Below are 14,984 nucleotides of genomic sequence, written 5' to 3'. Positions count from 1 at the left end.
AACAGTGCAGTGATCATTCTTTGTGGATATTATGGGATTTTATTCGTTATAAATAATTTATTACAAAACGTAAAACTAGCTCCTACACTCATTTCATTCATTCATTTGAACACTTTACCTGGTCGGCCCAGTTGCAAACGTTCAGGTTTGGATCGAACAGCGTACCTGCTGGGCATGTAAATTCAAAGTACGTATCCTCCGTGAGACACATATAGTACCTGTTGCAATGGTTCGGGTTTGGTACGAATCCCACTTGCCCACCGGAACATGGGCTATCATTTGAAGGTGGCAACGTTGTGCCTGGATTTCCTCCACCCGGATTGCTGGTGCTTGTCTTAGTGGGTGCAGGCGATGGTGGTTGAGTTGTTGGACTTGGGGTACCGCCATTTAAGAGTGACCGGATTTCATGCATCAGTGGATATTTTCCACCCCCACACAGTCCACGGAAGTCATCCGTCTCAAGAGACCACACCATTGCACCGCCCAATCCAAGATCTTGCAGGTATTTTATCTAAATGAAAGGGAATGAGACAAAAAAAAGATTCACCTTCATAAATGCTATCATTTCTTTCTAGCTCATCCGATCCTACCTTCAACTGTACCGTACGTAGATCATCATATCCTAACCACTGATTGTTTCGTACCGCGTACGGTGCTTGCTGCTCTTCGCTCCACCGTAAATCCCACGATTCGGTTTGAAGCTTCTCGCAAAACTCGTTGTATCCCATTACACCTGGCTCGCGTGTATATGGTCCAGCTGTTCCTGCCCCGACAGTAGCTGCACCGATCTGACTGTTGGCAGCGTTGGCCAGCGTAAAGCTTCGCCCGTACAGTGGAATACCCAGCACAAGCTTCTCAGCCGGCGCACCTTGCGATAGCCAGTACTGTATGCTGGAGTTAACGTTAAGCTGTCGCTGCGTTGTCGTCGTATCGGCCAAACCTTGGTATAGCGGTGCGTTGATACCACAGTAACTGTCCCAAGCACCGTGCATATCGTACACCATGACGTTTAGGAAGTGGAAACTCTTCGCTATACGCGGTATGTCGTACGATACGCCGGCAGAAAACTCTACCGATGCAACCGCTGCCGTCAACAGTAATCCGTACTGATCGAATCTAAAACATTTCCGGAAAGATAACCGTAAGCGGCGTTTCCTGGTCTCCTGGTTGAGTTAAGCAAAAAAAGGAATCACTTACGCCAACCGCATTTCTTCCACCAACAGTGCATGATTGTCCTTATCAACGGCTGCATTACCGTCCCGCTGTGCCGGATACTCCCAATCGAGATCGATTCCATCGAACCCGTGCCGCTGGCAGAACGCCACACAATCGTAAATGAAGCGCTTTCGCAGCTCAGCATTGGCAGCCATCAGGGAGAACTTCCGAGAGCCCTCGTTCCAGCCACCGATTGCAGCAAGCGTTTTTAGCGTCGGTGATACATTTTTCAACCCCACGAACCGTTTGATATGACCACGGCCCCAATTCTCCTCGAGATCCAAATATGGATCGATTACCCGAACCGTCGCATCTTCGTTGATGCCGAAAAATCCATACATCAGGTGAGTGCACAGGAACGAATCTATATGCTCGATGTCGAAGCGTCCATTACCGGGCCGATAAACAGCCCAGGTGCCCACATAGCATACCACTTTTTTCCCTACGAATTGGAAACGGTACGGTACGGTTAAAACCCCATTTCACATAAACACATGCATTTTTTGGTTTTCTGCGCCTTTAAAATCCGCACCTTCTGCACGTGCTGCTGCTTGTTGTGTTTCGTTCGCAAAACCTGCTGCAACTAGTAGTAGCACCAGCAGCACTAAACTTAACACTGTAACCCTTTGCTCCATCCTTTTGCACTACAGACTAAAACCGTTTTTGTTTGCCGTGCTCTACCCGAGAGCACGCTAGAACTGTTACGTGTTCGATAGTCGATGCATCATTTTTATAGCCAGCGGACAAATCCTGGCCCCCGCGTCTGGCTGTAAAGAAGAAGGTCGTTATCGAGAGAGATACTGGGACGTCAAGTGCTTACGGTTCTCAGGCCCCGAGACGTTCAGGCACGCATTTCGTGCATCCAGCGGCCTACGCCATTCAAGTGCTGTTGACTGTTCTTTTCCATTCTGTAACAGTGTACGGACCCGTTTCGACCAACGGCTAACGTATGCGGGGAAGCGTTTTGCGCGTGCGGAAACACATACCAATTGTGTTTTCGAACTGAATGCACTTAATTAGGAGGGATGTACCGAAAAAAAGTGAACCCTTTGTAGACAACACACTTCTACACACGTGAGGGCAACAAACGGAGCACATTTCTCCTGTGTCATTGTGTACAATCGGTACACAAACTATAAATTGCTTACATTCTCCATTTCTTTGTGTTACATTGTTTTTCGTCATCAATTTCTGTTCCAATTGGCGAGATGTACGATAAACGAACTCTAGAAATTTATTTTCCAAAATTGTTCCATTTATTAATTGAACTTGGCTGCATTGGTGATCGGTACTGTAAGATTGAATAACAGAACACAGCTCAAAAGTGTACCACCTTATCACTACTTTACGCTGAATCCTGGTCATTTACAGCTTAATGTCGCCAGGAAATGGTATAATTGACTATGTTTGAAGTATTGTACGCTCGTCGCTGAAAGGAAACGCTATAGAAAAAGTAACACAAATGAGTAACTTCCTACTTGAAAAGCAATTTGTTTACCTTTTCCATTACAATGATTAATTCTATCAACTATATCCGATATCTGTGGGATCTTTCCGATGTCGCCATTAGATTGGTTAGCGTTTTTTTGTTTATTTTGTATCTTTTGAAGAGAATTTATCAATCGGAATGAATTAATGGCTTAATGACATCTTCAGTGCAAACGTGTGTTATCAATGCGTATTTTGATTTGTGGTTAGTTGCACTACAATCTACCCAGCTTTACGATCGTTGATTGTATCATTTTTAAACAGCAAATCCAATAATTTTACTTTTTATGTTCTAGTTGAAAGGTTTACCCGATAACAATCGGATGGTGCATTGTATTTCGGTTTCATTTATCCTTTAGTTTCCTCGCTAACAGAATCATCATCAAAGTGTTTCAAATTGGATCGGATAGCTGCTAAAAATATTTTATTGATTTATACCTCAACAGGGATAATCCGGTTTGTGTGTCGTAGGATTGTGTCGTTATTAATTTACACCACACGCAAACTTTGTTTTGGGAAGGCTTATTTATTCTATACAATAACAGTACAAGCACTACACGAATAAACCTGACCTAATAAACAACGATTAATCAGCTCCAGATAAGAATATACTACGTTTATTTGCTTAGCAACATGACCGCAAAAACCACGTGTTGCAAGTGTTGCATACTTTACGGCGTAAACGCTTCGCGAGTGAAAATAAACGCTTAGGCACTATTTGAAATCGAAAATCAGCAAACAAAACAAATTGTTACGAAAAAGAAAATTTAATATGATTGAAATGATGTTTATATTCGTTATTTTAAGCTATTTCTGAGGTGTGTTTGGACAAAATAAACCTTTTTCCGCGCATAATCTGGTTTCCATCATCTAAGATTATCGGGCCGTTTTTTAATCATAGACCTTCCTTTCCATTACACACAATCGCCACGAGTTCGTGTTTCCCTATTTGGGGTTGTCATTCCTACGGTTTGCCACACGCTTTATCCGGTTCAACCATAACAAGGTTTCTGTTGCAAGGATTCGCTCGCATCATTCACGCGATGTTGCGGAAAATCAGACGGTAAAAGAAAGGTCTACCCGGTTCACGAAACCGTGTCCCTTGCTTGGGCCCACTGCATTGGGAAGCATTTGTGGTGTTCGTTAAAAAATATGTGCCCTAAAAAGGTGTCTTTTAGCATCGTTCGAAGGAAAGCAAACGGTCGATGTTAACTAAGTAGCAAAAACCTCAATCAAGATATCAGGACGTATGACGTCGTATTTTTGGTAACGTTTCCGGGTAATGTTGAGTCGCGTGGATGGGCGAGAGCGCAACTGTGTGGGATGGTGGCAGAAAAATTTGTCACATGATAGCAGATTTGCTTTTTGTCTTGTTGCTTTTATCAAGGCGTCATTTTAGTTATCCTTCATGGGATACAATTTTTCTTGATAGCATCGGTAATGAGCGTTTTATTCGTAGCAGAATTGATGGTTCGGTGTCTTAATACAGGCTGGCGAATTGTTTCGGAAAGGATGTGTAAATGATATACGAAAAAAGACAAACTTTTACCAGTTCATTGTTTTAAATTTTCTAGAGAGCTTTTCGTACACACAATGTAGTTAGATTTATGTGTTAATAAACATTTTTCAATTCGTCAATCAATACGGCCAGGCCGTTCTATATGAATAAAAAAATTATTTATTAATTCGTTTTCAGTATTATAAAAAATAAACTTTTTAAAAAAATATATTAAAAAATTAACTACTAATTAATTAAAATTAAAACTACTAATTAAATAAATTAATTAAAAAAAATTAAAATTAAAAAAATATTTTTAAAAATATAAAATATAAATATATAAAAATAAAAATTTAAAATAAAATAAAATTGTAAAAAAGTTAAACCAATTTAGTGATTAAATATAAAAACGAAACAATAATTAATCCGTTACAGAAACTTACCTGTCATCCCGCTTTCTTTCCACGGCAATCAGAAGAAACACAAACCGATTTCATTAAGACACCGATTCAATATCTATCCTGTGAAACGGTACGATACAAATATATTTCTTCACGCACAGTTGTTTTTTTGTTTGTTTGTTCTTCTCTTCACGGTTCGTTTTGTTGTTATCATTTCCTTACATGCAATTGTTTCTGTTTTGTTCTATGTAAATACTCTTAAATATCACACAGTTTAGCCTCAGCTGTCGGTTCCATTTCCCTTTCGATAAACTGTACATTCCTGCCATTGAAAAAACACAAACATTACAACATTCCATTCCATTCTCTAGTTACTCTCCCTTTTTCCTACCGTTCCTGTAATCTGGTCATCATATTTTTTGGTTGGTTGGCAAGTTTATCGTTCCTACCGGCCAATAGCACATTACATACAAATCTGGTGTCCACTAGCAAAGTATCCCCAAGAGTGTACTTTATCAACATATTTAATTTCCCTTCCTTATGCGTTCGTACTACTTTTTTTTTATTTCTTATTTTTCTGGTTTGTTCTTCCGAATTGTTTTATCCAAAACCCAGTCTATCGCCACATACGAGCAATGTGTTAAAATAAAAAAAAAATCTAATTTAAACTCTTCTGTGCGTTTCATGTTTGTTGGTAGTTGCTCGTAATTTAAGTGCACCATGTTACCACGTTTGGATGCGGTGTGTTTACCATAGCTTTACCAATTATCCTAACTGTATATAGTCTCCATAGAAATTAATAGTTCCATTTTTTTACTTCGCTTTCGATGCAGAGCACTGTTTTAATTTGCTAAGATTGCGTTCCCTTGCGAACGTGAAAGGCGACTATTCTTTCTCTCTCTCTCTCTCTCTGTCTCTTGAAAAAGAGCGAACACGTACAAGAAAAAAAGTGTACGACACCACAAAACGACTGCTGCATTGATTCATTATAAAATAATTGCATTTTTACCTCTGGTTCACGCTGATTGCGCGATTACAATTAACCTCGATCGGAGCATCAAAACCTTTTTGCAAAATCGGGGGGGAGTAGGTAGCCAAGGGGTCTGCATAGTCTCTGTTGCATAAGAAGCTCTTCAACCATTCCAGCCAGCCAGCTAGCAGCGGACACATCCGGGCGAATGGTAATTCGATCCACCCGACACCACCAATCATCGGAACGTCTCACCTGCAGCCGGGCAGAATGTGAACCGTAGTCTCGTTTGTTCAGCAGAAAGGAACTGTAAAATCGTGTTACAGCAGCACCTTAGGGTAAATCCGTAAGATAGCAGACAACAAATAAAAAAAAAGATGTCACTAGAGAAAGAAATGTTTCGAACTGCAAACAAAACATCAACGAGCTTTCTGTGCACTAATTAATTGCTTCTTCTCGAACTATTCTTCCAGACACTAGAGAGTTGGAGAGTTGAAGCTACCCCTCTAAGGAAGTGTCATTTATCCTGACTAGCGACATTCCGCTTGCGTCCAAGCATAACCACGCCAGGGTTCTTCTAAAGAGCCGTACGAGCCGATCATCTTCATCGGAGCAGTACAGTTACATCAGGCAGGTATCATGGGTAACACTGTCTGAGTGCGAGAAGCACGTTGTATGTCCTTTTTTGCGTTGGCTTTCCGTTGTTTCTGGTGCGAAGTGTGGCCACTTGAGAAATAATTTGCGCTCATTTTGCATACCTTTAGGCGCGGTACGGTACAGCAAGGTAGTAAGAAGCGTTCTTTTAAGAAAGGAACCTTAGTCTGCAGATTTCATTACGTCCCCTTTTTTGTTAGGTTAGGGCAAGATGAGTCCTTGTCAGAGAAGGAGAGAGAAGGAGAGAGAGAGAGAGAGAGAGAGAGAGAGAGAGAGAGAGAAAACAAAACCAGGTGACAGAAACCCGTCGTTTCTTGCAATAATGAAGTGCTTGGGTCGGGTGGCAAGTTAGATGAAGTCGGTAGGAACAAAAGAAATAACATTTAAAAAGGCCGCCATTTTTCGCTGATTCATCCATGCTTTTGCAAACGAGCGTTTTTTTACGGGGTAGCTGAATGCAAAGAGAGGGAGAGCAAAGGGAGCGAGAGACCGAAGTCTGATTAAGTGGTGTTGCAAAATCTGGTCGATCTTTTTGCCAAGATACGTAGGTAAATTATGGCTGAATAGAGTTGTGGTCTTATCACCCAGTTTGTCACATGTTGGATAATGTTGTACAGCAGTGGTATGGAATGGAAAATAATATTGATGAAACGTTCTCTAAAAGAAGGCTTTCAAAGCCATTTGGATGGAACGTCTTGTTAGGATTTTTCTCGGCATGTCCAAATGATTTACACCGATAGCTTACGGGGGTGGATAGTAAACAAGTGTTCGCATTTCAAATAAGTAACAAAAATTCTCATTCCTTTTCATTCCGTAAGTGGGTTTTGAGACATTTTTTGTTTCGCTACGAAGATGGTGATGAAATTCTCGACACAAGCCACAAAGTGAACCGTCGATCGTGTTTTGTAGCGTTTCAAGTTAATGGCCGAAATTGTGTGAAGACCATTTTATCCTTTTGTTTCTCTTGCCCAAAAGCATCAATCTGTATGCGGTGAGGGACATCGCTGTGTTGTGCGTTGTTTTTTTTTCCTCTCTCTCCCATTTGTGACGATATGGAATGTTGTTGTGTGGTCATTGATTTTTGTTTTTAACGATTTCAAAGATCCTTCCCAGTTGCTAATGATGCTTCCCCTACAAGGGACGGCGCCATCATTGGTGCGGTCATTGACATTGGGTGTTAAGCGAAATGAGCTTCCTTCATGGACACACCAAACACCCATTGAGTGGACAAAAACATGGTGAAAACACAAAATCGAAACTATAACGCCCTGGAAGAGATGTAAAAATGTTAAGGCGGAAGTGGATTGTAAAAGTTTCTCTCCATGATGTCCTCGAAATTCTCCCACCTAAGCCACACCATTATAGCCATCGAGCACATGAAACTAGATTGGACTGGTGGTCGTTTTACAATTTCTAAGAATTGTTCTCCATTTTTTTTGCCTTTTAAAACGTGCCCTTCTTTTTGTGGGTCCATTTACGACGATTCACATTCTACCGGCGTGTACAGTTTATACGAGGCCTTTTTTTACCGGGAGACGATTTGATTATGCCACAAGTCTTTCGGGTTGCGGATTTTATGCTGTGTCCCAAAATGTTTTTTTTTTGTTGGTTGCTCCTTTCGAAACAAGGTTAGTGTTCTGCCTGGTGCTGATTCTCTTGCATGGTGGAACCTTTGACGCTTGGATACAGTTGATTCACATTCGTCAGCTTCTGCTCGTGCCAGGAAAGCTTATCCTCGCTGTACTCTGTAATTAGGCGAGTTATATAGCAGAAATTTAAAATTTTAAAATTAGTTTCTGTGATTTTATTATTATTTAAATTAATTAATATAATTTCCCAATATTAAAAAAAATATATATTTTTATATAAAAGAGATTTTTTTAAAATATGCTTAGTTTCGCAGTGGAACGTCGATTATCGGTGCTCATCGATCATTGACGAGCTAATCTGGATGACGCAAATAATTTATATTTATTCTTTTATTATATTTTCTCTGTAATTTTTATTGCACAACCAATCTGATCCTTCATTTTTTGCAGTAATATTTTTTTAGTTCATATGTTAAATTAATCTGGAAAATTGTTTGACTGACTGTCAGAAACTGTCTGAGATGACTCCCTACGTTATAAATTTTTTTATATCATTATTTTCAATACCTTCTGGAGTAAATTATTATTTATAAGAGTTCGTAACTAAGGTGTACAAGAACTTGTAAATAAACGAAACACTATAATAGTGCTCGAAAAATATCACTTTTGACCCCGAATTAATGATGGGTCATACGATTCACTTCATGGTCGGGTGCAGCAGAATCGGAATCGACTCCGACCTGTGGTTGAAGCGGTTTCGGGTCGACCCGTAAATATAGTACGATTCAGTAGTTCCGACCCGAACTCGCTCCACCCACGGGTCGGAGTCGCTTCTGGCAGCTTGCACCTATCGGAATCGTTGCACCTACTGAACCTACTTGTATCTACGAGTCGGTCGGGTCTCCGACCCGGTAGGTTCGGGTCAACCCACCCATCACGTTTACACAAAGACTATTTGGTATAAAACGATAACGAGCAAAACTTTCGTTTTCCTTGAAAATACATCAAACATTGAATCTGTAAATGTTCGGAGTGCTCAAAAGACCCACTTCGAACCACTGAAGTTTACCGCCTGAAGTACGGTTTACTCCTGAAACTTCTTGCGCAAGTTTCTGATGACCTTCTGGTTACAGCGGGATCGACGTTAGGCTTTTTTCCTGGATTAACCAAGATTAGTGTCTAACGTAGGATCTGGAGTTCGACTGTAACTATATTTCCGTAAACGGCTGTAGATTGGTTCTGACAAATAGGCTTTTGTATTGAATAAATCAATATAAGTTTCTATTCGTGGAGTACCGCTCAATTGCCAAACAGAAAGACTCGTCGGTTTGAAGGTTAGATAACAAGTGAAATTTATTGACAAATTTCCTGCTTATATATTAACAATTGTATGTTTGTGTTTGTGTTAATACGTATACGCCTACGCAATGTGGTGGTGTTAGATCGCGTTGGTCTTTTCCTGATTTCTTCTATTTTCATCCTAAATAAACACATGGCTATGGGTTTGTTTTGGTGCCCTATCCTAAACTTTTTAGTTTTATTGCATCCAAATAATTGAATGGTGATGCTATTGAAAGCAGCTCATTGTGTTGCACATGCATTCCTTTCCCTGGTGTTGAACGCACTTGAGTCGGTTATTCTAGTTTTCCATTTTAGACCTCCTTCGCACGACCTACGCGACGCATGATTTAATTACCAATTCTTATCGACGGTAACGTAAAACAGACCATTCCAAAATTCTCTGTTTAATTTGGTCTAACCCAAGACCCCATGTGACATTTTTTAATGGCTTATGCCAGCTGCGCATCTACACATTAACCTTGTACGCCTCCTGCCATGTCTAATTGAAAGTGAATCTTTTCCCTTTTTTACGATAGGTCGGATTTTCTTACGTGTACGCTATGAATTCTGTCGCGTTCGTTCAATTTCACTCTTATTTAATTGATACCTGATTCTGACGCGTGTTGCTGCTATAGCTGATGACTTGAAGAATGGGCATATACTTGTAGAATGACGCTGCTATGATGACGCTGCTAGTGAAGACTATTCATGGTGCGTATGTTGGGGTATAGCTTGGTCCTGGTGTTTGGAAGACGTGGTACCTGAATTTCTACATGAATTTCTCTGCGTGTGGCTTCGATGAGATTGACGCGTGTTCGGTTAGTGTTTCCAAATTATTTTATTCACAGTGCTTTCGAACTGATCCTGTCGCTTCCGCGGTTCCTAATCGTCTGCCTCCTGTGCACTAGCGCTCCTTTTTTATAGTGTTTTTTCTTCCTAGTCTTAGTGTCGCTAGAGATGGGTACGCCGCAGGGGTGTCCTGCGTTCTCTCGTAGTGATGGGCAAAATGCCACGATCACTACAGGACTCCCCCCCAGTGACGGAGTCACGCGGATTATCTGATTTTTATTTGAACTATACTTTGAAGTGGACTTGTTTTTTTGGTCGATAAGGCTTCGTCTCGGAGATTTCGGTTTGAAATGCGGGTTTGAGTCGGTCTATTGCTATGGATTCGTTTTTACCTTTGATATTAATTATGTAAAATTTCCTGCATCTTCGTACGACATCGTACGGCCCTTCATAGGGTGCTTGAAGTCCCGTTTTTACCTTGTCCACACGCACGAAAACTTTACAACAGGTTTCTAACAGATTTGGTATAAAATTTTGTTTACTATTGTTCGTTCTTGTGGGAGTAGGTTTGACCGATTTTAAAGAATTTTTTAATTGTATGATGAAATCATCAGTGGAATCGGAAACATTTTGATCAGATGGTAAAAATACTTCAGATGGAAGTCGCAAACTCTGTCCGTAAACCATTTCTGCAGGAGACCCTTTAAGGTCGTTTTTATAGGCCACCCGTATACCCAAAAGAATCAGCGGAAGATGTTTAATCCAGTGAGTGGGATCGTCACAAGCTTTTAAAGAGTTTTTCAAATGTCGATGGAATCGTTCCACCATTCCATTTGCTTGCGGGTGGTAAGCAGTGGTTTTGATGTGATGCGTTCCTAAAAGTTTAGCAAGTTCCGCGAAAAGTCTAGATTCAAACTGTCTACCTCTATCTGTTGTAATGACCAACGGACAACCAAATCGTGATACATATTGATTAACGAATGTTTTGGCTATGGTATTTGCTGATATGTCTTTTATGGGAAAACATTCAGGCCAACGTGTAAATCGATCGACTATTGTAAGTAGGTAAGTATGTTCTTCGGAGGGTGGTAGAGGACCCACAATATCCATATGGATGTGATCGAAACGACCCTGAGGAACAGGAATGTTATCGGTTGGCGAACGTGTATGACGGATGATTTTTGATCTTTGACACCCAAGACAAGAACGTGTGTAATTTGCCACATCCTTGTTCATAGCTGGCCAGAAAAATCTTTCCGCTAAAAGTTTTCTTGATGCCCGTATTCCTGGATGAGACAAGCTATGGAAATTGTCAAAAATTTGTTTTCTAAGACAATGTGGAACGTACAGTCTGTTTTTGCCGGTTGAGGATTCGAAAACTAAACTATTGTTATCTAATGTTAGACGTTCAAGCTTAAATTTTGAATCTGGTTTCGCTGCCTCATTTAGAAGTTGTTCTAATTGTTTGTCCGAATGTTGGCGTTTCGACATGGTTTCATATGAGAGATGTGTGATCGCTTCGGTTTCACCGATTCGCGATAAAGCGTCTGCTACTGTGTTACTGTCTCCTGCTATGAATTGAATATCTGATGTAAATTGTGATATGAATTCAAGATGTCTATTTTGGCGAGGAGATTTTTCTGATTTAGAAGTGAGTGCAGTGGTAAGTGGCTTGTGATCGGTGAAAACGGTGAAGGATCTGCCTTCCAAGAAATGACGGAAGTGCTTGATCCCTAGGACAATGGCAAGCAACTCCCTGTCGAAAGTGGAATACCTTTGTTCCGTTGGCGTCATCGTTTTTGAGAAGAACGCCAAAGGTTCCCAGCTTCCTTGGTTACGTTGTTGCAGAACGGCTCCTACTGCAAAACTTGATGCGTCTGTTGTTAACGAGTAGGTTGCATCTGGTATAGGATGCGCCAGTATCGTGGCATTGGAAAGTTGGTCTTTCACTTGTTGCAAGGCACGCTCACACTTCTCGGACCAGATGAATTCCTTTTTAGTTTTTCTATTGCCGTGTTCCGCTATTAACTCATACAACGGTTTAAGATGGCTCGATATTTGCGGTAAAAATCGATGGTAATAATTAACCATGCCAACAATTCGTTGTAGCTGCTTTACTGATGTAGGCGAAGGAAAATTCTTTATCGCTTCGACCTTATCAGCTTTCGGAATGATGCCTTTAGCTGAAATGGTGTGGCTGAGAAAATCTATTGTCGGTACTCCAAATACGCATTTTGACAGTTTAATTTTTACATCGTGATCAGCTAACCGTTTCAGTACTTCGTGCAAATGCTCGGAGTGCTGTTCTTTCGTCGAGCTTGCTATAAGAATATCATCGATGTATATGAAAACAAAACTGAGATCACGGAAAATGCTGTTCATATACCTTTGGAATGTCTGACTGGCGTTTCTTAGGCCAAATGGCATTCTAAGAAATTCAAACAAACCGAAAGGTGTGGTGATCGCTGTTTTGGGGATATCTTCCTCAGCCATGGGAATCAGATGGTACGCACGAATGATATCCAGCTTGGAAAATATCGTGCACCCCTGCAAATTCATGGTAAAATCCTGTACATGTGGTACTGGATAGCGATCTGGCACTGTGATTGCGTTCAGTCGTCTATAATCGCCACAAGGACGCCAATCCCGATCCGCTTTCTGAACCATATGCAATGGTGACGAAACTGGGGATGAAGACACACGACATATTCCTAAGTCCAGCATGTGCTGGAATTCTGCCTGTGCTATTTTGTGTTTTTCGGGATCCAGTCGCCTTGGCTTAGAAAAGGGTAATGGGCCTTTGGTTTGAATATAATGACGTATAGAGTGACGAACTGGTGCGTTGTAATTTGGAGTATCCGTAAGGGAAGGAAATTGTTGCATAATGTCGCCGAAAATGTTTTTCTCCATTACAAAATGTTTGGGTGTTGGAGTGTTTACTATTGCTATTGTAGCCTTTGAAGTTTGGTTGGTCATAGGGTCAATCAAACGACGAGATTTGAGATCGACTAATAAACCATGTTTCTTCAGGAAATCTGCGCCAATAATGGGGCGGTCTACTGAGGCTATGTAAAAAAGATGTGTAAACACGCGTCGAAGCCCAAGGCTTACCGTAAGCAGCTTTGTGCCATAAATGTGTATGACTGTACCGTTAGCTGCTGACAGCACTTGGTCAGTAGGTTTAGCAAATTTTCCGATTAATGATGAAGGAATGACGGACACATCCGCTCCTGTATCGATTAGAAATAAAAATCGACTGATTTCATCATCGATAAAAAGTCTAGGAGAGGAATTTATAATGGCTCGTTGGCCGTCCGCCGGGACCGCTGAGCATATTAGTTTTTTTTATGTTCGTCATTGTTCATGGAGGATTGCAATCGTTCGAACTGGCAAGGTTGAATGCATTTCCTTGCGTTTATTCCATAACGGTCGTGAAACCAACAAAACGATCGTTGTCGCCCAGAGGAAGGCGTACGGGAACGAAAATTACCATTGTGGCGAATTCGACTTCGTTGCCGCCCTCGAGAGTTCTCTTCAGCCCGTAAAGCTAGCTTCTTTACCATTTCTCTTAATTCCCCGATTTCTTGCTTAAGTGACTCTGTACTGTCGGGGCCGGTCACTTTTGGTTGTATGGTATTGTTCTCAAGAACAGTCACATGTCCTGCTTGAGTAACCTCCCACAATCTGTCCGCTATTTTCAGAAGTTCGTTTATGTCCCTTGTGCCTATTGCTATAAGGGAAACTTCGATTGTTTTCGGGAGACGGGTTAGCCATAGTTTACGTATCAACTCTGCAGAAAGGTTTTCAGAATCGCCTGCTAAATGCACCATATGACGATAGAAATCAGAAGGACTTCTATCGCCCATTTCCACATGATACAATAATTGTGACAAGCGTTGTTCCTCGCTGATAGAAAGACGTTCTAACAATTGTGTTTTTAGTGTGGAATATGGTTCTTCACGATGGGGCGTAGTGATGATGTCCATCACTTTCCGCAGAACATCTTTTGGAAGGGAGCTGACAAGGTACGAGTAACGAGTTCGCTCTTTTGTTATTCCCGCAATTTCGAACTCGGCCTCTGCTGCGGCAAACCACGCGGCAGGCGAGTCTTCCCAGAACGACGGAAGCTTTATCGACACTTTTTCGATAGAAGGAGGAGGTACCGGTGGAACCGAGGATTTTTCGGTAGAAGTAGAAGGGGCTGTTTGACCCGACGAACGAGTCTTGCTACCGCTACCTTGCGCGGAAGGATTTTTGTTCGCTTCTTCTTTCGACATTTTTCCTAGCTTTTCTTCTGATGCCTACTGTGTTTCCCTGTTCGTGTTTTCCTACTATTTTCTATTTACGCAAATACACAAAAAAGTATGGAACGAGCTCACCAATGTGAAGACAATTGTTGCTGCGTGCACGAACAGTGTCGATGGAAAGATGTAGGAGCTGAACAGCTGAAGTAAATGCGATGGCAGGATACTCTCCCGATGCGACTGCGTAACAGGAAACGTCCACGGCGCTGCTTTGAAAACGGGATACCTTCACGGCACGGCTGCGTAATTCTCACGGTACAGCTTCGAAAGCGGGATACCTTCACGGTACGGCTGCGTAAGCTTCAGGGCACAGCTTCGAGAGCGGATTACCTTCGCGGTACGGCTGCGTAAGCGGGCAACGTTGCTGAAGCGGATATTGGTCCGGAAACGGGATGCGGAACTGCGCGATGATGCGGCGATTCGCAAAATAACTTCACAAACGTGGTTCGAAAAACGTGCGTCGATTATGCACGGTACTACCCTAGTGGGTGTATGCGCGTGTGGTTAACAGGGATCACCACGTCGCGCACTATGGAATGTTCTGGTGTTTCCACTAACTCGAAGTTGGCGTCACAAATCGCGTATGTCTTAAAATCACTGTAACTTTTATTATGCGCAAAAGTTTTCAACCAGCGTGATTTCTTACACGATTTGATGCACGGAAAACCTCACGCGTAGATGTGTGAATCGTATTTTGTGAGACGACTTTAGCACTTTTAGTAATGTCGGTTATGC

At 41.6% G+C, this 14,984-nt stretch overlaps 1 protein-coding gene across 2 annotated transcripts; it reads right to left on the bottom strand.

The window, feature by feature from the left end:
- Window positions 1-16: 16 nt before the first annotated feature.
- Window positions 17-2,917, bottom strand: LOC125771973 (chitotriosidase-1). Of its 2 annotated transcripts, none has more exons than XM_049443213.1 (5): window positions 2,913-2,917; window positions 1,733-1,851; window positions 1,198-1,657; window positions 591-1,116; window positions 17-511 (listed from the first exon to the last, which is right to left on the bottom strand). In XM_049443213.1, exons 2-5 carry the CDS (start codon window positions 1,848-1,850, stop codon window positions 98-100), a joined length of 1,518 nt encoding a protein of 505 aa, XP_049299170.1. In that variant the 5' UTR covers window position 1,851; window positions 2,913-2,917; the 3' UTR covers window positions 17-97. The 2 variants fall into 2 exon arrangements, with proteins under 2 accessions (XP_049299170.1, XP_049299171.1); XM_049443214.1 differs by having other exon boundaries at window positions 1,748-1,851.
- Window positions 2,918-14,984: the final 12,067 nt, after the last annotated feature.

Source organism: Anopheles funestus, chromosome 3RL (genome assembly GCF_943734845.2).
Source record: "Anopheles funestus chromosome 3RL, idAnoFuneDA-416_04, whole genome shotgun sequence".
NCBI classification, from domain to species: domain Eukaryota; kingdom Metazoa; phylum Arthropoda; class Insecta; order Diptera; family Culicidae; genus Anopheles; species Anopheles funestus.
This window is presented reverse-complemented; position numbering and strand designations above follow the sequence as displayed.